Below are 24,418 nucleotides of genomic sequence, written 5' to 3'. Positions count from 1 at the left end.
AGGCTAGGCCTTTGTTCTGCCAGGATACCTTTGTACCTGATTGCTGGGAAGAGTGAAAAACAAGTCTTCTGTTAATAGGATTTAAGCTAACATTTATTGAACACTTACTAAGCCAAACGATTGTATTAAGCATGTGTCACCCCTGATCTTAGGAGAGAGGATACACCCTACCCAGCTTGGAACTCACTCCTGAAACCCACCCCCTGAGCTGCCTCAATCCCGTCTCCCTCCTAACAAGAGCTCAATCCCTCAAGAGAGGTTCCAGCGGTATAGATCCGGAGGAATATCTGGCTAGAGGAGCTGGAGAGCATTGGAGGTAAACACAGTGGGAGCACAGAGCGGGTATTTTCCGGTAGTTTACCTGTAAAGGGCAAGAAAAAACGTGATGGTGCCTGGGAGGAGTGTGGGGTTGAGTTTCCTGTTTTGTCTTTTTCTTTGGGAGAGATGCCGGTAAACTGGTAGGCTGCGAAGAATGAACCAGCGGCGAGGAAAAAGATGACACAGAGAGGGGATGAAAGGAGCAAGACCTTCGTGGGGCGGGGAGCTGCCTTTATTTTGTTTGTTTGTTTGTTTGTTTGTTTGTTTTGCCTCGCCGGCCGGCATGTAAAAATTAGTTCCCAGGCTGGGATCAAACCCGCAACAACGCAGGATCCTTAACCCGCTGCACCACAAGGGAACTCTGGGAGGAGCTGGCCTTAATTAAGAATAACTGGATCCCCCAGGTCCCACCGAAAATCACTGGGTTGTTGGCATGAAATAATACGAGGTTAAAGAAAAACTCCGTGGGTGAGCTGCTCAGAACCGACACTGCGCCCCTCCACCCCAACTCACAGTCCTCCGCTCCCCACCAGGGACGGCGGCCTTTGCACATGCGCAGTTAGTACTCGTCGCGTTGGCCGAGGCAGTATCGCGAGAAAAGCCGTGAGAGCCGGAAAAATGGCGCCTCCCAGTCCCCGAGAGCCCAAGGCCCCGTCGGCGAAGAGCGCGTCCAAGTCTGATGGGGAGATGGTACTACCGGGCTTCTCGGACGCAGATAGCTTCGTGAAGGTGAGTTCGTGAGGCCTCGGCTGCTGCGGGAGCCGCTAGCGGCTGACTGGAGGCAGGCCTGGGCCCTCTCGGCGGCCAGCCGGCGGTACCCACGCCGCAGCGGAGCCCCGGGCTGGGGGCGGTCAAGGGGCCACTGCCCACTCCGGGCACAGTAGTCTGTCACTTCACCCTCTGGGGATGGGATCTCGCATGCGAACACTGAGGGACGCCCGACTTCCCAGGGTCCTTGCTTTGCCGTTTGGTCCTATGCTGGCCCACGTCTCCGCGTGGTGGGAAGGGCTTCCTTGTCATCCCGATGCCCCTAGTCCTCGCGACCTCAACCCCGCCCAGGCCTGAGCCACCCAGCCACGCCTCCGAAGAGATTCGGCCGCTTTAAGCTTCCCACGCTTGCCCGCGTCCTCCCTTCCCGCGGCGGGGACCGCCCTTCTTGCCTCCCCTGAAGTCCAGTCCTACATAATCCCAAACCCTAGCTGTAACATCATCTGTTACAGCTGCCACCGAGGGTCCCTCCTGTAGGTGCCATAGAACATTTATCAATGCTTCCATAGAGGAACACAGAAAAGAGTTTATTTAGACTAGTTTCTGGGCTACTAACCATGGTCCTGATTGTGCGGCTCGTTTGCTGCCACGTACCCGACCGTGGTTCAAGTTCCCACCTTTCTCTTCCTTTTTTTCCCCCTTGGAAAATATTTATTACACAACTTATAGTGATGTCGTCGGCCTTCGTATGACAAACCATCATTTACCTATGACAGTCCCTTCAGTTTTTTTTCTCATTCCCACACAACAATTAAAATAGAGACCTGCTTTGCCCTGACTGAACCATGAATACAAGCCCAGCTGTGGACAGTAGTGTAGGCATTATAAATTGGTCATCCAAAAGATCTAAAATATTCTTACATTGTTTTTAGATGTTTGCCCAAATGAAAACACAAAAATTAATTCCTGCAGAAAGCTCATGGATTTGAATTTGAGTAATAATAATAATAGTACTTATTAAATGAGCTAATAAGATCGCTGTCCTGAGTGATCTTATTTTCTCATTTAATCCTCACAACAACTCTCTGGGGTGGGCAGACTCCATCTTTTATTATGCCTATTTGCAGAGGTTGGTACCAAGGTCCAAATAAATGAAATAACTTGCCGCAGGAGACAATCAATAGGTAGTAGAGCCAAGATTCAAACTCAGGCCATTTTGAATATTAGTCATATTGTATACATATTTGTTCTTTCTTTCCCAAGAAGGTAAGCTCCAAAGCTTGTTTTCGTGTTCACTATTGTATAGTAAAGGCTTGGGGTAAAATCAGCACTAAAAGAATATTTGTTGGGTGCGTGACAATTGGATACTTCATCTTCTAGCACAATTCAGTATATACAGTAGATCTTGAAAAAAGATGAGTTGCTAAATGAATGGTGATCCATGTCTAAAACGTGCTTGCTTTTTCTGGTTTTTGATAGTTCGCTCTTGGGTCAGTGGTGGCAGTCACCAAGGCCTCTGGGGGCCTTCCACAGTTTGGCGACGAGTATGATTTTTACCGAAGTTTTCCTGGCTTCCAAGCATTTTGTGAAACACAAGGAACAGGTTGCTTCAGTGGTAAGTACTCCGTATTGTTTGCTCACGTTGAAAGAAATGAAGATAAAGAAGTCGATGATTTTTCCTGAGATTTGTTTTTTCTTAACCATAACTTTCTGTGCTTTAGAGCTATAAAATGTAGGAACAAGATAGTGGATTTTGATTAAGGAGATGTTACTTGGTAAATTTTGAGTTTTAACTTAAAAATGTAATGAATCTTCTTGAATTAATATTGGATTTGAAAACCTAGGCCCAAGATTCTTTTGCACACCTGTTTTTGCAGAGTCACAAGTATGACCTTTGTATTAATGCAGGCAGTACACAAATACTGATTTTGTTTAACTGTAGTTTGACAGAATTAGAGGATCTGTGTTTGATTTTTGTTAAAACAATGAATGCAGAGTACATTATTTGCATAGTATTTTAAGGTAAGCGTCAGGGTAATTTCTTTCACCCCTTCAGATAACAGATGAAGAAAATGAATCTCAGTGAGATTTAGTGAATTACCCAAGGCTGCGCTACTATCAGCAATGTTTTTTGTTGTAAGGATGCAGGTTTTATTAGTTTGACTAAAAAAAAGTAGGGGAGGTCCCATCGAGGCTCAGCAGTTAACAAACCCGACTAGTATTCATGAGGATTCGGCAGGTTCGATCCCTGGCCTCGTTCAGTGGGTTAAGGATCCGGCATTGCTGAGAGCTGTGGTGTAGGTCGCAGACTCGGCTCGGATCCCGAGTTGCTGTGGCTGTGGTGTAGGCCAGTGGCTACAGCTCCGATTCGACCCCTAGCCTGGGAACCTCTATATGCTGCCCATTCAGCCCTGAAAACGCAAAAAAGAAAAATAAAGTATTGCAGATAGTCCAAGCCAGGCCTTGGGAGCTTTTTCCCAGATTGTAAACAAATGAATAACAGTATATAAGCTGACTGTGGTTTTCCGGCCTTTCCCAGCATGAGCAGGGTGATGCAGTACCACGGGTGTCGAAGCAACATTAAGGACCGGAGTAAAGTGACTGAGCTGGAGGACAAGTTTGACTTGCTAGTTGACACCAATGACGTTATTCTGGAAAGAGTGGTGAGTATTTCCCCTTCCTCCTAGGATAACTGACAAATGAAGAGCTTTTGTATCCTTAAACATGAAAAGAACCCTGAGCACCTTAGGAAATGAAAAGAAAGGAAGGTTAGCATTTCTTGCCCATAACAACATTCCCTTCCTCTGCTGCAGCTGCCTTCACAATTGTCTTTAAACGTGTCACTTCAGAATATCACTGCCTAAGGAAAGCTTTTTTTTTTCCTTTCTAAGACCACACCTGTGGCGTATATATGGACATTCTCAGCCTAGGGGTTGAATGGGATCTGCCATTCTATGCCACAGCTGTGCCACAGCCAGACTATGCCACAGCCACACCAGATCCTTAAACCACTGAGCGGGGTCAGGGATCGAACCCAATATCTTCATGGACATTATGTTGGGTTCTTAATCCTCTGAGCCACAATGGGAACTCCAAGAAGCCTCATTAGAAATCTACCTTCCAGATTTGCAAATCCCATTTTACTACAAGAGAAGAGGCCTCTGGTTACAGAGCCCAACCAAACTTTAGTCTGTTTTTACGGTTCTCCCCAGTCTGCCAACCACGCAGACTTGCTCACCAGAGGGAGATGTGGATCATTCGATCTTGCTGACTGTCTGCTTGGCCTGATTCTATAGCAGAACATTACTCGGAAATATAAAACAAACCTGAGCCTCCGCAGGTGGCAGTCCTGCAGCTATTTAAATGGTGCTGTCCTGTCCGCGGGAGTCACCTCTTCCATGTGATTTCAGAGGCTCTCATATTTTATGATTTCAATTCCTGCCAGCTGCATTTGTCACCTGAATGCACCTCTGTTCATCGTGCCCAAACGGAGTCTCCACCTCTGCTTCTACAGTGCAGAGTAGATCAGAGTAGATCAGAGTAGATCATACTATCCCTCTCTGTTTAGTAGATGCAGTCCAAGGTCTTTTGGATTATTGTGGTGGCCCACATCATACTGTTAAATCATTTTTGAGTTTTCTGCCCAGTGTGGAACTGTAAAGAGCAGTGATCAAGGGTTTGGAGTGGCTGATGACTGCCCTGTCTTTGAGCAAATCATGCTTGAAGTACTTGGGATGACCTCTGATCACCTCTCCTGCGGTGATCCGCTCTTAGACGTGTGTACCATCACATCATTCTCTGAATATGTTTCTTGTAAAAACTGGAGGTAATTTGCTCTATTAACCCCGAAAGGGAGATACTCAACTAATGCCTCTTCTGCTTTTAGGGCATTTTATTGGATGAAGCATCAGGTGTGAATAAGAATCAACAGCCCGTCCTCCCTGCAGGATTGCAGGTCCCCAAAACCATCGTGTCCAGCTGGAACCGTAAGGTAAGGGCCACTTTTCAGATTAACTCGAGCTTCTGTTGTCAGCTTAGTAGCAGGGCCTTTGCCCATTCTGATCTGCTTCTGTGTTCTGACTTCTTAGACACAGAATGGCCACTACCTAACTTGTTCTCATAAACAGACACAACCTAGTTATACCTGTTGGTCTACTTTGCACCCCCAGTCTCCCACGCACACACATACATTCTTAAACAAGTGGTCCTCGGGGAGTTTCCGTCATGGCTCAGAGGTTAACAAACCCAACCAGCATCCATGAGGACGCGGGTCTGATCCCTGTCCTCGCTCAGCGGGTTAAGGATCTGGTGTTGCCATGAGCTGTGGTGTAGGTCGCAGACAGAGCTCAGATCCCACGTTGCTGTGGCTCTGGCATAGGCCGGCGGCTATAGCTCCGATTCAGCTCCTAGTCTAGGAACCTCCATATGCCACCAGTGCAGCCCTAAAAGACAAAAAGACCAAAAAAAAGTGGTCCTTGGAAGGTATAAATTGGAATTTACTAACTTTCCTAATTCATCAAGTTGCTGTGCTATAAAGTATTTATATTTGTTAATCACAGGCAGGAGAATATAGCAAAAAAACAAAATCTGAAACTTTCCGGCTGCTTCATGCAAAAAACATCATCCGACCTCAGCTTAAATTCCGAGAGAAGATCGACAATTCCAACACGCCATTTCTTCCTAAAATCTTCATCAAGCCCAATGCTCAGAAACCTCTCCCTCAGGGTGAGTGGTGCCAGCTCTGCCCCACAAAGAGAAATGAAGGGGGAAGGGTCTCCCTCCCGCCTTCCTTTCTTCCTTCCGGGTCAGCGAGTTAACTCGCTACGACTAGGCAAGAAGTGAGCATGCTTTTTCTCTGCTTGGATCCAGCTCTCTCTAAGGACAGGCGGGAGCGCCCACAGGACCGGCCCGAGGACTTGGATGTGCCCCCTGCCCTGGCGGATTTCATCCATCAGCAGAGGACCCGGCAGGTGGAGCAGGACATGTAAGTGTTCACCTGGCCGAGTTTTCACTCTGTCACTTCTATAAAGTGTGTAAATGACAGCCGATGCCGAGGGCTGGGTGACTCTTCATTTTGTCCTGAACCGGGTCTTATCCATTAAACCCCCTGCTTGTGTTCTCTGAGGGCCTCTCACAGGCATCGGCTCGAGTCCTACTCATGAGTCCTTCTCACACAGTCCTGAGAGGCGCCATTTGCTCTCGTCTTTATCGTACAGATGAAAAAGCAAAATCAGAGATGCCAACTTCCTACAGAGCTAGAACTTTAAACCCAAGTTTTCTTCAAAGTGTCCTTCCCTTTGCACCGCTCTGCCATCTCTTTGGGCGGAGGGGGCTCACCCAGTAAAGGCAGGCTCACTAATGTGCTCAGTGTATTAGTGGAAAAGCCATTTCTCACTGGCAGTATAAGCATCGTGGAAAACCTTTTTGTCCAACAGACAAAAAGAACTTGCCTTCAGTGTACAGAAAACAATGACGGAAAGCTGTCAGCGCTGGTCTTCTCACACGCAGCCTGTCTGAGCGTTCATGCCTTCAGCCCCGCCCCTGCTCTGTGAGGCCACCAGCTGAGTGCTAGAGACATAAAGGTGGTGAGGGGGTTCACGTCGTGGCGCCGTGGTTAACAAATCCGACTAGGAACCATAAGGTTGCGGTTTCGATCCCTGGCCTTACTCAGTGGGTTAAGGATCCAGAGTTGCCGTGAGCTGTGGTGCAGGTTGCAGACATGGCTTGGATCCCGTGTGGCTGTGCCTGTGGCGTAGGCCGGCATCTGCAGCTCCAATTAGACCCCTGGCCTGGGAACCTCCATATGTCACAGGAGTGTCCCTAGAAAAGGCAAAAAAAAAAGACAAAAAAAAAAAGAAAAGTGATGAAAGGTGGCCTTGGAGTTCCCCAGTGGTGCAGGTTAAGCATCTGGCATTGTCACTACTGTGGCTCAGGTTGCTGCTCTGGCGCAGGTTCAATCCCTGGCCCAGAACTTCTGTGTGCCTTGGGTGAGGTCAAAAGAAAGAAAGGCGGCCTGCCCTTGAGGAACTCAGAGAGTAGGATTTTTATGCAAGTATCTGACAGAAGGACAGAAAAAACTGCGGCATTTAGTATGCGAGGTATCTGCTCCATCCTCTTGCCTCACAGATGCGTTGTCCCACACCACAGGGAATCGTATGTTTCACCTTTCCACATCATCCACAGTGGCAGCCATGTAGAATTTTGGAAGTCAATGCTCAAATCTTTATAAATGAATAGATTTCAAATTATACTTGAGGATGAACAAGCACCACCTAATTTTTTTTTTTTTTTTGTCTTTTTGCTATTTCTTTGGGCCACTCCTGCGGCATATGGAGGTTCCCAGGCTAGGGGTCGAATCGGAACTGTAGCTGCCAGCCTACGCCGGAGCCACAGCAACGCGGGATCCGAGCCACATCTGCAACCTAACACCACAGCTCACGGCAATGCCGGATCGTTAACCCACTGAGCAAGGGCAGGGATCAAACCCGCAACCTCATGGTTCCTAGTCAGATTCGCCAACCACTCCGCCACGACGGGAACTCCCTAATTTTTTTTTTTTTTGTCTTTTTTTTTTTTTTGTCTTTTCTATGGCCACATCACGGCATATGGAGGTTCCCAGCCTAGGGATCAAGTCAGAGCTGTAGCCACCGGCCTATGCCAGAGCCACAGCAACATAGGATTTGAGCTGCGTCTGTGACCCACACCACAGCTCACAGCAATGCCGGATCCTTAACCTGCTGAGCCAGGCCAAAGATCAAACCCTTAACCTCATGGTTCCTAGTCGGATTTGTTAACCACTGAGCCACGATGGGAACTCCCCTAATTTTTTTTTTTTTTTTTTTTTTTTTTGGTGCACTTGAATAGTCATTGGAACAATGATGCTTTTTAAAGAGAAAGTACTTCCACAATGGTCTTTTCTTGTTTGTTTTTACAAATTGGATTAAATCAGCTGTTCTTGGAGTTCCCGTCCCCATTGTGGCTCAGCGGAAACAAATCTGACTAGTATCCATGAAGACGCAGGTTCAATCCCTGGCCTTACTCAGCGGGTTAAGGATCTGGCATTGCTGTGAGCTGTGGTGCAGGTCGCAGACGTGGCTAGGATCTGGCGTTGCTGTAGCTGTGGCCCTAGGCCAGTGGCTACAGCTCCAATTCGACCCCTAGCCTGGGTACCTCCATGTGCTCCATAATAAAAGATGAAGTGGTGGTCCGTTCTCGAATCATGGAATTAATCAATAGGATTTTTCTGGTTGTTTTATTGATTCAGGTTTGCACATCCTTATCAGTACGAACTGGATCACTTCACTCCACCAGAGTCAGTTCTTCAGAAGCCAGAACCTCAGGTTAGTGCCCAGCCTCAGCTGATGGGTGGTAGCCGAGTAGCCCAGAAGCACCAAATACATATTAGTGGATGTAATTCTGCCTTTCCTTCGATACTTTTAAAGTAGAAGGTTATGCCTTTGGATCATTTCTTGAACTCATGATTCACTTTGTACTTTAGTGAAAGAGGGCTATTAATGGTCTCCTCTTTCTGCCTGCGCTTTGGTGACACAGTTATACAGACCTGTAGAAGAGACCCCCTGCCATTTTGTGTCCTCGCTGGATGAGCTAGTGGAACTCAACGAAAAGCTCCTGAAGTGCCAGGAATTTGCCGTAGACTTGGAGGTAACGTAACAAACCACCTTGAGTGAAAATAAATAATGTTTACATTTTCTGTGAGTTCACCTACTCAAGAAGTATAAAAGTAATACTAGTTTAAATCTTTTTTTTTTTTTTTCCTTTTGGTAAAAATTAATCACCTTAATTTGCTTTAAAACTAACTTTTCAGGGAGTTCCCGTGGTGGTGCAGTGGTTAACGAATCCGACTAGGAACCATGAGGTTGCGGGTTCGATCCCTGCCCTTGCTCAGTGGGTTAAGGATCCGGCGTTGCCGTGAGCTGTGGTGTAGGTCACAGACGCGGCTCGGATCCCGCGTTGCTGTGGCTCTGGCGTAGGCTGGTGGCTACGGCTCCAATTAGACCCCTAGCCTGGGAACTTCCATATGCCGCGGGAGCGGCCCAAGAAATGGCAAAAAGACAAAAAAAAAAAAAAAAAAAAAAAAAAAAACGAGTTCCCGTCGTGGCGCAGTGGTTAGCGAATCCGACTAGGAACCATGAGGTTGCGGGTTCGATCCCTGCCCTTGCTCAGTGGGTTAAGGATCCGGCATTGCCGTGAGCTGTGGTATAGGTCGCAGACGCGGCTCGGATCCCGCGTTGCTGTGGCTCTGGTGTAGGCCGGTGGCTACAGCTCCGATTCGACCCCTAGCCTGGGAACCTCCATATGCCGTGGGAGCAGCCCAAAGAAATAGCAAAAAGACCAAAAAAAAACAAACAAACAAAAAAAAAAAACTAACTTTTCAAAATCAGTAGCGATGAGCCTGGTAAAATCCATTTTTCCTGCTCTCCCTCTGCCTGCGTCTCAGCACCACTCTTATAGGAGCTTCCTGGGGCTCACCTGCCTGATGCAGATTTCCACCCGCACAGAAGACTTCATCATTGACACCCTGGAGCTTCGCAGTGACATGTACATTCTCAACGAGAGCCTCACAGACCCAGCTATTGTCAAGGTCAGCCAGCCTTTTCCTGTTCTTGCCAGTGCGTGCAAGATCTGAGTGCTTTTCAGTTTACTATTTTCATTATTTCAACACAGACCCAGGAAAGTTGAAGAAATCTTTGTGGAAGTTCCCGCTGTGGCTCAGGGGTAACAAACTTGACTAGTGTCCATGAGGATACAGGTTCAATCTGTGGCCTTGCTCAGTGGGTTAAAGATCTAGCATTGTTGTGAGCTGTGCTGTAGGCCAGCAAAAGCTCCGATTTAACCCCTATCCCGGGGACTTCCATATGCCGAAGATAGGGCCCTAAAAAAAAAAAAAAAAAAAAAGAAAGAAAGAAATCATTGTGATTTCTCAGACTAGGGCACCATGTGTTAAACTGCTTATGTTTCTGAATCTCTGTGAGAACAGCTAAGACTAAGATCGTTACCATCCAGAAAAAAACGTTAAATCGCTTGAATAACTGCTGCAGAGAGCCCAGGTTGTCAAGGTTGTTTGGACTTATGATTACCTTTGGAGCTAGTAAAGCAGCTTTCTTAGAATCATTGGCTGGGAGCAGTTAAGAGTATGCAATTGGAGGGAGTTCCCATTGTGGCTCAGTGATAATGAATGTGACTAGTATTCATGAGGATGTAGGTTTGATCCCTGGCTTCCCTCAGGGGGTTAAGGATCCAGCATTGCCATGAGCTGTGGTGTAGGTCCAAGACACGGCTCGGATCCTGGATCCCATGTTGCTGTGGCTGTGGCATAGGCCGGCAGCTACAGCTCCAATTCGACCTCTAGCCTGGGAACTTCCATGTTCTGCGGGAGCGGCCCTAGAAAGAAAAAGAAAAAAAAAAAAACCTGAACCCATCTTAATCTTTATAGTGGCTTCTGATTCCCGTGGGGCAGAGGTCATTTCAGAGCACAGCGGCTTGTGCCACGGTTCCGCATGACGGTGGTTTTGCTTTCAGGTCTTCCACGGGGCTGATTCCGACATCGAATGGCTGCAGAAGGACTTCGGGTTGTACGTGGTGAACATGTTTGACACCCACCAGGCAGCACGCCTTCTCAACTTGGGCCGGCACTCCCTCGACCACCTGCTGAAGCTCTACTGCAGTGTGGAATCCAACAAGCAGTATCAGCTGGCTGACTGGAGAATACGGTCAGTTCGTTCTTCCCGGAGAAGGAGGGATGGAGAGGGGAGGACGGCCTGGGTGTTTGTTCACCTCCCACCCCGGGGACCTGCCTTTCGCCTATAAAACTGTTTGAATCTTGCGTTGAATGTTGTTGGGCTTTTCCCAGTTGCTTTGAGTGGCACAGGCACAACTGGAAGTTTGAGAATCACGGGACATTTACATTAGGCTGATTATCTTACCTAGAGTGAAATATCCATACATTTAAGTTGAGTTCTGTAAGGTGAGGAACTTAAGAGGTAAAAAACAGATTGGTTAGGAGTTCCTGCTGTGGCGCAATGGGATCAGCAGCTGCTTGGGAACCCAGAGACTCAGGTTCTATCCCTGGCCCAGCACAGTGGGTTAAGGATCCCAGCGTTGCTGCAGCTGCAGCTCAGGTCCCAGCTGTGGCTTAGATCTGATCCCTGGCCTGGGAGCTCTATATGCTGCAGGGCAGCCAAAAAAAGAAAAAAAAAGAAAAAACAGACTGGTTAAAAAGAAATGCTTTATATCCTAAATAACTCCTACTTAAATAAGAGAACTACTGTCTTAAATAAACCAGCAAACAGATATGACATTGGGCTTCATGGAAAGAGTAGTTGAAAGAGCCATGCCATGTCAGCATGCGTCCATGCCACTCTCTTGTTTGAAACTCAGATCTCCCCAGCAGGGATGCTGGTATGTGTGTGTGTGAGATGACCTCCCATGGGGTGAGCGGGTCTAAGGTACAGAGTTGGCTTCACTTTCTAAGCAGTGTTTACTATAAGACTGGAGCAGAGTCTGGCCACACTTTGTGGGGTGCTTGCTCAGCTAGGTCATTTTCAGATGGCTGGCCTCCTCTCTGAGGCTGCCGCTGTTGTATGGAGAAGCACCAGGCTTTTCTCCTGTCATTTAACCCTTGCCATGTGCCAAACACTGGGCTGAGATTCAGACTCGGCACGACGGGGCCCTTATTTTTAACCGTTATCATTACCCTGTCACCCTTTCTGCCCAGCTGTGAAAAGAACAGCTTGTCGTATGAAGATGCTGGAGGTGCTGATGGAACTGAAGCATTGGCTGTGAGAGAATCTGATGCCAGAAGGAAGCAGAAACGGCTGAGCGCCCACAGAGCAGACGAGGTAAATTGCCACTCCTGACGTGCTCTGTTGCAATTCTAGGCCTCTGCCTGAGGAGATGCTCAGCTACGCCCGAGATGACACTCACTACCTGCTCTACATCTACGACAAGATGAGGCTGGCACTGTGGGAGCGAGGCAACGAGCAGCCCGCGCAGCTGCAGGTGGTGTGGCAGCGGAGCAGGGACATCTGCCTCAAGGTACACGGCTTCTGCTCACGTCCTCGTTCTTTGCTTTGCTCTTAAGATTCATGAAAAGAGCCCAGGGCACAACACTGACTCCCACTGACCTGGAATAATCTCTGATATCTTGCAGAAATTCATCAAACCTATCTTCACAGACGAGTCTTACCTTGACCTGTATAGGAAGCAAAAGAAGCATCTCAACACCCAGCAGTTGACAGCCTTTCAGCTGCTGTTTGCCTGGAGGGACAAAACAGCCCGGAGGGAAGATGAGAGTTACGGGTAAGGGACTAGAGAGTCTTAACACTTGCTTCCTGTCGGAGCAGGTCTGGTAAGGAGGAAATACTGGACGTTTTTTCCTTTCTGCAATGAAAGTTGGTTATAGTCTCCTGGGGTCACAGTGTACGATGGAACTTGCTGGCTGAAGTGAATGTGAGCCTGTTGTGTGTTTCATTCCAGATACGTCCTGCCAAACCATATGATGCTCAAGATAGCTGAAGAGCTACCCAAGTAAGTGAGAGCTGGTTCACATGTTCCGACTTTCTCAGTAGAAGAATTTTGTCTTTCAAAACCAAGCTTCTCTGATTGTTCTTATCTCAAGGCTGTTTACAGAGAAGATTAGTGCTCTGAGGAAGTTAGCAGGTCCCAGGAGCACAGAACCTCAGCCCTTGGGGTGCCAGTTAGGAAGTAAAGCTTCTGAACTGGAACTGTGTCAGTGATTGTGCCTTGTACTGAGTCTCATGTAAGTCTCTGAGCCCATTGCATCCTCAGACTCTCATCTGTACCTTCTTCCAAGTTAAGGCAGCTCACAATTTTAGGTGTTAACTGAAGTGTAAGTAAAGAATCAAATTCCTGGAGTTCCCATCATGGCTCAGTGGTTAACGAATCCACCTAGGAACCATGAAGTTGTGGGTTTGATCCCTGGCCTCCCTCAGTGGGTTAAGGATCTGGTGTTGCGGTGAGCTGTGGTGTAGGTCACAGACACGGTTCAGATCCTGCATTGCTGTGACTCTGGTGTAGGCCGGCGGCTCCAGCTCCAATTAGACCCCTAGCCTGGGAACCTCCATGTGCCACAGGTGTGGCCCTAGAAAAGACCAAAAAAAAAAAGAAATCCACTTCCTAATGAAGTTAGCAGAGCTGTGGCCCCTGTGTTAGCGGGGCAGCCGTAGGAGCGAGCTTGTGCAGGGGCAGCTGACCGTGTTTCCCTAGTCTTCACCTGAGCTATCGCACCATGGGTTTGCCTGGTCCCAGTTCTCTTCTGCAGCCTTGGAGGGCTGCGGTTCGTCAGTGATGAGTGTTCTCGTTTGTCCTCAGGGAGCCTCAGGGCATCATAGCGTGCTGTAACCCTGTGCCACCTCTTGTACGACAGCAGATCAATGAAATGCATCTTTTAATCCAGCAGGCTCGAGAGATGCCCCTGCTCAAGGTAAGAGGCTCTTCTGCCAGATGTTCCCAACGCAGCTGGTTCTCAGCTCTGTCTGCTGACCTCTTACTTCTTACTCCTTATGGTCTGCTACCTGCGTGAGCTGGTCTCCACTCTACAACACCCTGGGGGTGGAGTTCCCTGGTGGCCTAGGGGTTAAGAATTCGGCATGGTCACTGCTATGGCTCAGGTTCGATCCCTGGCCTGGGAACTTCCATGTGCCATGGGCATGGCCAAAACAAAATAAATACATCAATAACTCCCAAGGAAATACTATGGTTTGAGAAGTCCAGTGGGTGTGTCTTTATGATAGTCACAAACTAAAGCTCATCCTTCTTTTCTCATGACCTTATCTTTGATAATCCAGTGGCAAGTAATGTCTGAGACTGGGCCGCTCAGCAGACGCAGTTTGGATCCTGCATTGCTGTGGCTCTGGTGTAGGCCGGCAGCTACAGCTCTGATTTGACCCCTAGCCTGGGAACCTCCAGACGCCATGAGTGTAGCCAAAAAGCAAAAAAAAAGGAAAAAAAGGACAGGTATAAGAAGCATCTTCAAAAGAAGAGAGATGGGACTTAATGACAGATGGTGACAGTGGCTGTTGTTTCTTTTTGAGCCCATGCTGAATGGTGAGTGGATTTGGAGGTGACACAATGGAGTCAGGGACCACCCATTCCCTATTTAAAACCGAGGTGATGGGGACATGGGATCCGTGCATGGAAAAGGGGAGTTCAGAGAGAGGCACTGTGAAGGAGGTGCTGGAGTTTCACCAAACACAGAGGAAAGCGGGGTGCTCAGCCCATCGTTCAGATCCATGCACCTGAGCATGTGTGTGACACGTGGGTACATGCACACCAGCTCGTGTCTGTGTGCGTCTGCTCTTGGGTAGATAATACAGTATGTTCAGGTAGATTTGCATGTTTTGTTATTTTTTGGCCACGCCCAAGGCATACAGAAGTTGCCAGGCCAGGGATTGAACCAGAGCCACAGCAGGGACAACCCTGAATCCTTAATCTCTAGGCTACCAGGGAACTCCTGATTTGTGTTTTATCGAGGCAGTTAATGTTTCCCCTCAGTGGTGGTGAATCATGTTTGTAATTTTTTGAAAAATTGGTGATCTTAGAAGACTTAAAATCAACTCCTTTGCAGTGAAAAATGAGAGAACACATTTACTGTCTTCATGTTAAAATTCCCTTCTTAGCTGCGTAGTGTTTCCAGGTAAAAGGAGCGATGCTGGCGAAGGGAGCAGAATCGTGGTCAGGCTCCTTGGAGTCCTTCTGTGTTGTGCCTCATGGTGATGAAGGGTTTTATTCTTTCATCCGACAAGTGGTTATTGAGCCCTGCGTGATTACAGCACCAGGCGCTGGAGGGATGAAGGGAGGAAGGAAAGTCTCTGGGCTCTTGAGAAACACAGTCTAGTGAAGCGACTCGTCTGCCACGGGGGAAACGTGTGTCATCAAGTACGGGAACTTTCCTCGCAGTCTCTTTGTTTTGCTCTCTAGTCTGAAGTTGCAGCGGGAGTGAGGAAGAGCGGACCCCTGCCCAACCCTGAGGTAGAGTGCCGCGGCGGTCATCGAGGCTTTGGGGGGAGACGTGGGTCAAGGCCAGCGCGGCCTTAACCTCCCAGACCCACACCGGTGCCTGACACGCGGCTCTCTTTCTGCTGCAGAGATTGGAGAATGTTCTCTTTGGCCCTCACGACTGTTCCCACACCCCGTCCGACGGCTATCCTCTCACCCCGACCAGCGGTAAGGAAGAGCCCTCTGGAACATTCTGGGAGGCCGGGGCTGTCCCGTGTGCAGTCGTTGGGCTTTGACGTGCTGACCTCTGCACCGCAGGGCCCGCGGCAGTGCAGGCCCGGGGCCTTCTCCCTGCCGGAGAGGAAGAGGAGGCCCTGCTGGACACCAGATGCCTCATCGCCACCGCTGTCATCACATTGTTTAACGTGAGTCACACCCGACGAGCAGGTGACAGACCCGAGGGGATTTAATGGGTTTATCTGGGCTGCGGCCACCTTTGCGCCCAACACCGGAAGCAAAAGCCTCCGTGGCAGTGGGAGGCCTGGAGGCCATTGGCAAGATGGTGTTGGCTGCCCTGACGAGGGCGCCCGTGAGGTGGTGGGGTCTGTGTGAGCTCTGCCTGAGGAAATCCTCGGGGAGGGTGGACGTCCCACCAGTGACCCGCAGGGAGGTGGTCTCGGGCTGCAGTGACACCTAAGCTTTCCCCAAATTTCCTCGGCCCAGGGGCAGTTCACCCTGATTCCCAGAAGGGGTGGAGCGAGCTCTCTGGTGACAGGAGCCTGAGTGCTGTGTTTACCTTCCTGACGAACCCCTGCGTTATCTATGTGTGCTTTGGATGAAAAGGTCTGCTCATTAGAGGAAGCAGGCAGCAGGAGGCACCAGGATGTGGGTAGGGCCTCGCTTCCTGTCCCAGAGAGGAGCTGAGTCCTGTAGGCAGTGACTCCGTCCAGGTTGCAGCCCAGCCTGGCCCAGGAGGGCTAGGCTCCTGGCGTCTGTGTCGGGACGCCAGAAGGCATCCCAGTCTAGCCCACCCAGCGCATCTCCTTTCTGCCAGTAGCTTCTGCTGCAGGTTCTGGCAAAGGGAGACTGGGTTCATTTGCTGGTCAGGAAAGACAAAGGGGAAACAGACAAAACTGAATATCACACCCAACGGATGTGATAGAAAGGGAAAATTATAATTTCTGAAAAGGAGGAACATGAGAGAAGCAAGGATACTCTCCAGGTGGATAAAGACAGTGTCAAGCTTAGCAAGTGTTCAGATGGTAAGAAGCAGGCTGGTTCTGTAGGTCCCAGGGGCAGCTTTCATAGCTGGGGCATCCTGCTCGCTCGCGTACTGGGCCAAGGCCAGGGCAGCGAAGTGCAGCCTGCAAAATGCACCACCTGGGAGTGAACTTCCTTTTCCGTGTCATTACCTGCATCAGCCTTGCTTCACTAACTCGTGAGACAAGAGGCCTGGGAGCTTTAGTTGAGTTCACTGAGCCACCAAGGTGATTGGGCAGCTAAAGGTGGGAGCTTGCCTGGCCTAAAGCCGACTCCACCTCTCTACCCATAGTGCTCTGTACTCCATAGGTTGTAAGGACACAGGGAGAATTCATTGATTAAATAAATACGCATTATGGAGTTCCCATCATGGCACAGTGGTTAACGAATCCGACTAGGAACCATGAGGTTGAGGGTTCGATCCCTGCCCTTGCTCAGTGGGTTAACGTTCCGGCCTTGCCTTGAGCTATGGTGTAGGTCGCAGACGCGGCTCGGATCCCATGTTGCTGTGGCTCTGGTGTAGGCCGGCAGCTACAGCTCCGATTCGACCCCTAGTCTGGGAACCTCCATATGCAGCGGGAGCAGCCCTAGAAAAGACAAAAAATAAATAAATAAATAAATAAATAAATATGCATTAAACACCCTACTGCATGCTATCGCAGGCTGTTACACTACCTTTGACATAGGGGAAGCTTTAAAAAAATGAGCTGTAATTAGTGTAGTTGTCAATCAACCATACCTCAATTTTTTTTTTAACCTCAATTTTTTAACTTAAATGTTTAAAAGTTTTATATAAAGTCACCAGCGGAGTTCCCTGATGGCTCAGCGGATTAAGGAGCAAGCATTGTCACTGCTGTGCACAGGTTTTCTCCCTAGCCTGGGAAGTTCTGCATGCCACAGGCACAGGCAAAAAAATAAAAAGCCAGAGTCAGCTGTTATTATTATTACTGTTAACTCTGGTTCCTCTCGCTTGCATCCTTTTTTTCCTTTCTTTCTTTCTTACAGCTGCCCCCTGGCATATGGAAGTTCCCAGGCCAGGGATTGAATTAGTGCCACAACTGTGACCTATGCTGTCGCTGCGGCCACACCAGATCCTTTAAACCACTTGTGCTGGGCTGGGAATTGAACTCAAGCCTCCGCAGCAACCTGAGCCATTGCATTTGGATTCTTAACCTACAGCAGGAACTCCCTTGCTTAACGTCATAAAATGGTAACAGTCGTAACTGATTGTTTGCTGTTCCTGCAGGAACCTAGTGCTGAAGAAAATGGAAAGCGTCCATTAACAGTGGCACAGAAAAAAGCCCAGAACATAATGGAGTCCTTTGAGAATCCATTTAGGATGGTAAGTAACGGCTGTGTGTGCTGAGGGCTGACAGACCTGCAGAGGGCTGGCAGCCGTGGTGCCTCTGGCCTGGGAAGGAAGGTGCACGTTTTCAGAGACGGGAAGCCTGGACACCGTGAGGTCATCCCTGGCAGCCGGTTGAGACCGGAGGCAGGTCTTCTGAGAGGAAGCCAACAGGAAGACCTCACCAGAGGGCTGGCAGCGGTGGGCCGGTGGCCACTTGGCCTTGAGGCCTCCTAAGACGGAGCCAGCAAAAAAACCCCCATCTCCGTGCCACTGAGCTCTGGGTCCAGGCTGCCTGGCTCAGCGTTTAACGTGACTGTTTCCGCTCCTCCAGTTCCTGCCTTCCTTGGAACACCGGGCTCACATCTCTCAGGCAGCCAAGTCTGATCCCTCCTCGAAAATCTTTGAAGTAAGTGGATTTGTCAGCCTTTCTGAGAGTGACTTTCTAAGAAAAAGGGACTGCCTAATGTCTTAAGTCAGGTTTCTGTGTTAATAAGCCCATCTGTGAACCTTCCTGAAAACGAATAAAGGAAACGCTTCCTACACAAGCATTGTTTCCAGAGAGAGGAGCCAACATTAATTTTAATCAGTATTTGGGAACTTTTTTTTCCCTCATTTTATAGCTGCACCCATGGCGTCTGGAAGTTCCCAGGCCAGGGATTGACTCCAGGCTGTGGCTGCAGCCCTGCGCCTATGGTGTAGGTCACAAACGCGGCTCGGATCTGGGGTTGCTGAGGCTGTGGTGTAGACCATGGCTGCAGCTCTGTTTTGACCCCTAGCCTGGGAACCTCTGTATGCCTCAGGTACGGCCCTAAAAAGACAAAAACAAAAAACAAAAACAGATCTTTGGTTTCAGTTTTGGGGTTTTTGTTGTTTTCTTCTTTTCCAAATCCTTCCGTATCTTTGTTACCATGGGTATAGCCTTATTTGGCAAGAACATCAAATATTTTTTTTCTTCGTTAATTTTTATTTATTTATATTTTTATTACTTATTTTTTATTTTTTGTCTTTTTAGGGCTGCACCCACGGCGTATGGAAGTTCCCAGGCTAGGGGCCATTTGGAGCTATAGCTGCTGGCCTACACCACAGCTCCCAGCAACAGCAACACCGGATCCTTAACCCACTGAGCAAGGCCAGGGATCGAACCAGCAACCTGGTCGGATTTGTTTCCGCTGCACCACGATGGGATCTCCGGTTTTGGGGGTTTTTTAATTGAAGTTTTAAATACTGTAAATCACACGGATATTAAATGTAAGGTTTGATGCAGTTTCACATGTGCGTGCTACTTTAAGGCTTTTCAAAGTGACAGCTTAAACTTTAAAACTCTCTGTCTCATATCGGGCAGTCTGTTTTTAGCAGCACTGTGGATAACACACCTTCCCTGATCCCCGTGAGATGTTCTCCTGGGATCCGTTATGTTCCTTCTCTGTTCAGAGCCGGCTTCCCACCCCGTTAGGCACACCCGGCAGCCATCCCTCCCTTACCGTGCTTAGCTTCCTATTACCTGGGTGGGCTCTGAGGTCACAGATAAATGAGGTGTCTTAAAGCAGCACATCAGGGGAGTTCCTGTTTTGGCGCAGTGGAAACGAATCTGACTAGTATCCATGAAGATGCAGGTTCGATCCCTGACCTTGCTCAGTGGGTCAGGGATCTGGTGTTGCTGTGAGCTGTGGTGTAGGTCGCAGATTCGGCTTGGATCTGGCGTTGCCGTGAGCTGTGGTGTACGACAGTGGCTGTAACTCCAATTTGACTCCTAGCCTGGGAACCTCCATATGCCGTGGGTGCGGCCCTAAAAGCAAAAAAAAGGAAGCAGCAGCACATCCGATTTGCAGGATTCCCCCACTTCCATCACCACCATTTATTAACCATGTCCCTTGCGTAAGTTAGTTAGCTTCTCCGTCCCTGTTTCCTGTCTGTAAAGCGGGGGTGGTGATAATACCTTTGTCCCAGGATTCTAGAAGGGCTGAATGTGATGATGGATATACAAGCATCCAGCCCAGTGCCTAGAACACAGTTGTGCTGTGTCCTTCTTAATGAGTATTTTATAAATACAGCCAGCGTGAGGTTTTATTTTGCGTTTGTTTTGTGGGACCTAGAATGTGTACAGTTGTTAGATTAGTGAGTTCTGCTGCATCACCTCATTGAAACAGTAAAGCATTCCTAGGTGGCTGAGTTCTGGAGTGTTTTTATTTTGTTTTTATTATAGATCAGCAACCGTTGGAAGCTGGCAAGCCAAGTACAGGTGCAAAAAGAATCTAAAGAAATTGCCAAGAAGAAGGCAGCTGAGCAAACAGGTAGCGTGGCGTTCCCTTCCTCGTAAACTCAGCGCTGTTGACTCAGTCGTTCAGCAAGGGGCCAGATGCAGCCATGAGCAAAGCGGACTCAGCCCTGCCCTCCAGCGCACCCCTCCTGCTGGGGGTGGTGGACGGCAAACCAGGGGGTGTGTGACCCGTCAGGTGGCAGTGGGGACTTCTGCAGAGAAAGGAAGGAAGCGCCTACAGAGGAGCGTGAGGGGGTGCAGGGCTGCTTCTGTCTGGGGTCCAGTGCATGTGACAGAGAGTAGGGCCCTGCAGCGAACAGGGCAGTGTCTGGACCATGGCCCAGTGAGGCCATGGCCCCAGCGCCGCACAGCTCAGATGGCCGGAGGCTGAGGGGAAGGTGGGGGAGCAGGCTGGCGTCTGTGCTCAGGACTTGGATTCCAGATGGGTTGGGAGCCCTGAAGGGTTCTGAGCAGAGGAAGGACGCGCACTGACGTGGGGGCTCACCTGCTGCGGCATCTCCCGCAAGGGAGTCGAGGCAGGGCCGGGATGCAGGTGAGGGGCGGTGCTGGCGTGGGCAGCGTAAGCAGGGTGGGCGGGGCTGGGGGGTCCCCGCAGTGAAGTTGCAGCAGTTGATGTCAGTAGGAGCGGTGCGTGTGGTACATGCTGGTTTTGTCCGGAGCCCCAAGAGAGGGAGGTGGAGCCGCCCTGAGGCTGCAGAGAGAGCCAGTGTGAGCTGGACGAGGGTTAGATTCTTGGCCTTGACCCCTCACGCCGAGATCCCTACGCAGGGTCCTCAGATGTCACCCGGGGGCTGGATGAGGGGCGGATGATGACGAGCCCAGCGTCCAGGCCCCAGGCGGCTGTGCTTGGGGCATTTGCGGAAACGGGGCGGGACCAGCCAGGGGCTAGGAGGTGGCGAGGGCGCGCTCAGCTGGGGTGAGCACCGAGGAGGACGGAAGCTCGGCCACTGCCAGCAACCACCATCGACATGGTTCTCTCTCTCTTACAGCTGCCCGGGACCAGGCCAGGGAGGAGTTCGGAGCCGCAGCAGCCCAGGCTGTGTCCGTGCGCCAGCAGGCTGCCGTACGTGCCAGCTTTGCCCCTTTTCCTTGCTGCCCCTGGTTGCTGTCAGGGTTTCCTCGGTCAGGAGGGCGTGCCTTTGGCTTCCCCCCAGTTCATGTCACCTTGACAAGTAGTGCCACCTCATTCCCCTCGGCAGTGTTGACGTCATCCCCATAAGATGTTTCTCCGGCTGTGTTGGGGGTGAAGCCGCCACTTGTAGGAGACAAGGCTTCAGGCCCACGTCGTGTCCCCCTCCACCTGGAGCCGTTCCACTCCCCACCGCCCTCAGTTCTCTAGAATGCCCAGCCCCGGCCTTTCGAAGTGACCCGATGTCCTTGTCCAGCTGGGCACTCGTCCATCTGGCAGTCGCCCCTCTCGGACTCCTGTCCCCGCCCAGGAGGCGGCGCGTCCCAGGCGCGGGGGTTGGTGGGCGGGGCTGCAGGCAGGGGCCCCCACCCCCACAGCTGTCTCACGGGTCTGCTCCCCCCTGCAGCTGGAGACTGCTGCCAGGAAGAGAGAGCGAGTGACCAGTGACCCCAGGACGACAGAGCAGAAACAGGAGAAGAAGCGACTCAAAATTTCCAAGAAGCCAAAAGACCCAGACCCCTCAGAAAAAGAGTTTACCCCTTATGACTACAGCAAGTCGGATTTCAAGGCTTTTGCTGGTGAGGCCAGAACTGGTACCCCTGGGGACCACCGGACACGTGAGGAGGAGGCTGTGGGGTGACAGAGGCGAAGGGCTTCAGTGCGACAAAAGCCTGCCCGGGCCCTGGTGGGAACCCGAAATATCAGGGCGACACAGGGCACAGCAGCGGTGGGACAGAAACCCACCACCCTCCCTCCCTGGGCTGGCATGCGGGAGCCGCCCCCGCGGCGGTTCAGCAGGATGGCGTCCATTCTGGTCGTGGCTCTGTCCTTCCTCAATGCTTGTTCCCAGAAACATGTTTTCTCAGAGACAGACAGACAGACAGACACACACACACACACACACACACACACACACAGAGTAAAGGTTTGGTTTGTTAAAAAACCTGATGCCCCTGAGATGAAGCTCTGGGGTCCCATAGCCTATGAGGGCCCGTCCACTTTGAAGGGGCAGCAGGCGGCATTCCTGACTGCAGAGCAGCCTCCTTGGTGGCACAGCCTTTTGAAGAGAGAGAAGGCAGGGCAGGAAGGGCCGCCCAAGAGTCTTCTCTGCGGGAATATCACCTCTGGTCCAAGTTTACTGCCAGTGGCTTCATCTGCCACAGAGACCAGAGTGGATTCCTTGATGGAAAAGTGGCCAGTGCTTTAGCCCCTGCCCCGACCTCCTGAGAACAGACCTGCGAAAAAGGCGCCTGGTCTCCAGACCCTGTAGCCAGTGGGAAGGTGGTTTGTGAACTGACAGCAGCCACGGCTGCTCTCCGTGAAGGGGCGGGAGACCGACCGCCGGCTTCCTGAACTCGTGTGCGGGGGCCGTGACTCTGTCCATTGTGTGTATCCGCTCATGCTCACGACCACCGGCATCTCTCCTCTCTTCCCTTCCAGGAAACAGCAAATCCAAACCTTCTTTCCAGTTTGACCCAAACAAGCAGCCCCAGTCTGGCAAGGTAAGGCCCTGGACCGAGAAGGCTGGCCTCTCAAGGGGCCTGTTTTCTGCCCTCTTCCACCACAGGGAGGACAGGTCCATCTGGGGGTCCTTTTCCTTTTCCCTCTCCCCTCTCCCCTCTCCCCAAGTACAGACAATACCCATCAACTATTCCAGCAAGAAAACAAAATGTTTAGAGTCTCTCAGGGCAGGTGTGTGGTTTTGGAGGATGTTAGTCTCTTTCCTGCCATGGGAATTTTAGCTGCAGGCCGACAACACTCCCAGTGTAGCTGCCACGAACCTCCATCTGCCCTGTGGGCGTTGCTGCCAGTCAGCGGGGTGTGGCTGGACGTTTGACATGTGAAGGGCGAGGCCTGTGTGGCGCCCTTGCGTTCCTTTAGGAGCTCATCCTAACGGCCTTGCCTTGCTTTTTTTTTTTTTTTTTCTTTTCTTTTTAGGGCTGCGCCCACAGCACATGGAGGTTCCCAGGCTTTAGGGGGTCAAACTGGAGCTACAGCTGCAGACCTACACCACAGGCACAGCAATGCCAGATCCCAGCTGCATCTGTGACCTATCCCATAGCTCACTGCAATGCCAGGTCCTTAACCCACTGAGCGAGGCCAGGGATCAAACCCACAACCTCATGGATACCAGTCAGATTTGTTTCCACTGAGCCACTATAGGAACTCCCAGTTGCAAGAAAACCAGTCACACCAGTGGTGCTGGAGTCCTTGATGGGCCATCTGACCTCAGGTGTGTTTTCCTGGGCGTCTTGCAGTCATGGTTGTTGCTCAGCTTAAATGGCTTCTTGTCTTTCCAGAAATGCATTGCGGCCAAAAAAATTAAGCAGTCGCTGGGGAACAAAAGCATGTCCTTTCCGACTGGAAAGTCTGACAGGTACGTACAAGGCGGACACAGCCAGGGAGGCCCCGAGCGAAGTCTCAGGAGCCTCCCCGACCCACTCCCTCTGTGTCCTCCGGAAAACCGAGCCGGGGGGAGAGATGATTGCTGGATGCCGCGTCCTGGTCCCTGCCTGCAGTCTCCGGTTCCAATCACCCTCAGCTCTCCTGTCCCCGCACACTTTCCCGGCATCACCTCAGAGCAGATAGGTTTGATGCTTGCCTAAATCAGCCTGTTTCTGAAGAATGAGGGAAAAAAATCAGTAAGCAAATGTGGGTCGTTATTGCTGTTCAAGAAATTTTTTTTTGCTTTTTAGGGCCTCATCCGCAGCATATGGAGGTTCCCAGGCAAGGGGTCTAATTGGAGCTGTAGCCACTGGCCTCCACCACAGCCACAGCAACTCAGGATCAGAGGCGCATCTTTGACCTACCCTACAGCTCACAGCACCGCCAGATCCTTAACCCACTGAGCGAGGATCGAACCTGCGTCCTCATGGATGCTAGTCAGATTTGTTAACCGCTGAGCCACGATGGGAACACCTATTCAAGAATATTTGAGTTAAAAAAACATGAAACCCTAATCCTTGGGCAGACCCTGCAAGTGTGGCGTGGTGCGGAAGGGACCTGTCTGGGTCAACTCGCTCCCTGGGCTCCAGCTTTTGTCCACATCACTGCCCAGTTCAGTTCTCCACGGCCCCCAGCAGACCACTTTCCCTCAGCTCTGCGTTGATGTTTATAAACTGGCTGAGGGCCAGCCTGGAGCCACACCAGAAGAGCTAAGCCTTCTGTCCTCTTGCTGTCTCTACAGAGGTTTCAGACACAACTGGCCGAAGAGATAGTGTTGGAAGAGACGCTTGGGATCCCCTAGTGGACGGGAAGCACCAGAGTGGTGCTGGTTTTGTACAGACTCATTTTTAAACCATTAAAAGTAATCCTTATGGGAAGAAAGCTGGTTCCTGACTTTTCTTTTGCAGCCGCCACAGCTCTGGCAGGAGAAGAGATCTCATCCTGTCACATGCCC

At 50.4% G+C, this 24,418-nt stretch overlaps 1 protein-coding gene across 1 annotated transcript; it reads left to right on the top strand.

Moving 5' to 3' along the window:
• Window positions 531-24,345, top strand: EXOSC10 (exosome component 10). The gene is given in 26 exon segments (XM_013998976.2): window positions 531-1,047; window positions 2,506-2,623; window positions 2,626-2,641; window positions 3,566-3,689; window positions 4,913-5,017; window positions 5,586-5,751; window positions 5,896-6,010; window positions 8,291-8,366; window positions 8,578-8,688; window positions 9,485-9,628; window positions 10,567-10,757; window positions 11,925-12,081; window positions 12,197-12,345; window positions 12,523-12,573; window positions 13,378-13,489; window positions 14,986-15,036; window positions 15,153-15,231; window positions 15,322-15,428; window positions 17,510-17,605; window positions 17,943-18,017; window positions 19,815-19,902; window positions 20,879-20,952; window positions 21,425-21,596; window positions 22,459-22,520; window positions 23,319-23,395; window positions 24,206-24,345. Coding segments are annotated over 26 exon segments (2,658 nt in total). The 5' UTR covers window positions 531-936; the 3' UTR covers window positions 24,237-24,345.

Source organism: Sus scrofa, chromosome 6 (assembly GCF_000003025.6).
Source record: "Sus scrofa isolate TJ Tabasco breed Duroc chromosome 6, Sscrofa11.1, whole genome shotgun sequence".
In the NCBI taxonomy this organism is placed as follows: domain Eukaryota; kingdom Metazoa; phylum Chordata; class Mammalia; order Artiodactyla; family Suidae; genus Sus; species Sus scrofa.
Note: the sequence above shows the minus strand (reverse complement) of the source record. Positions and strands in the feature narration are given on the sequence as shown.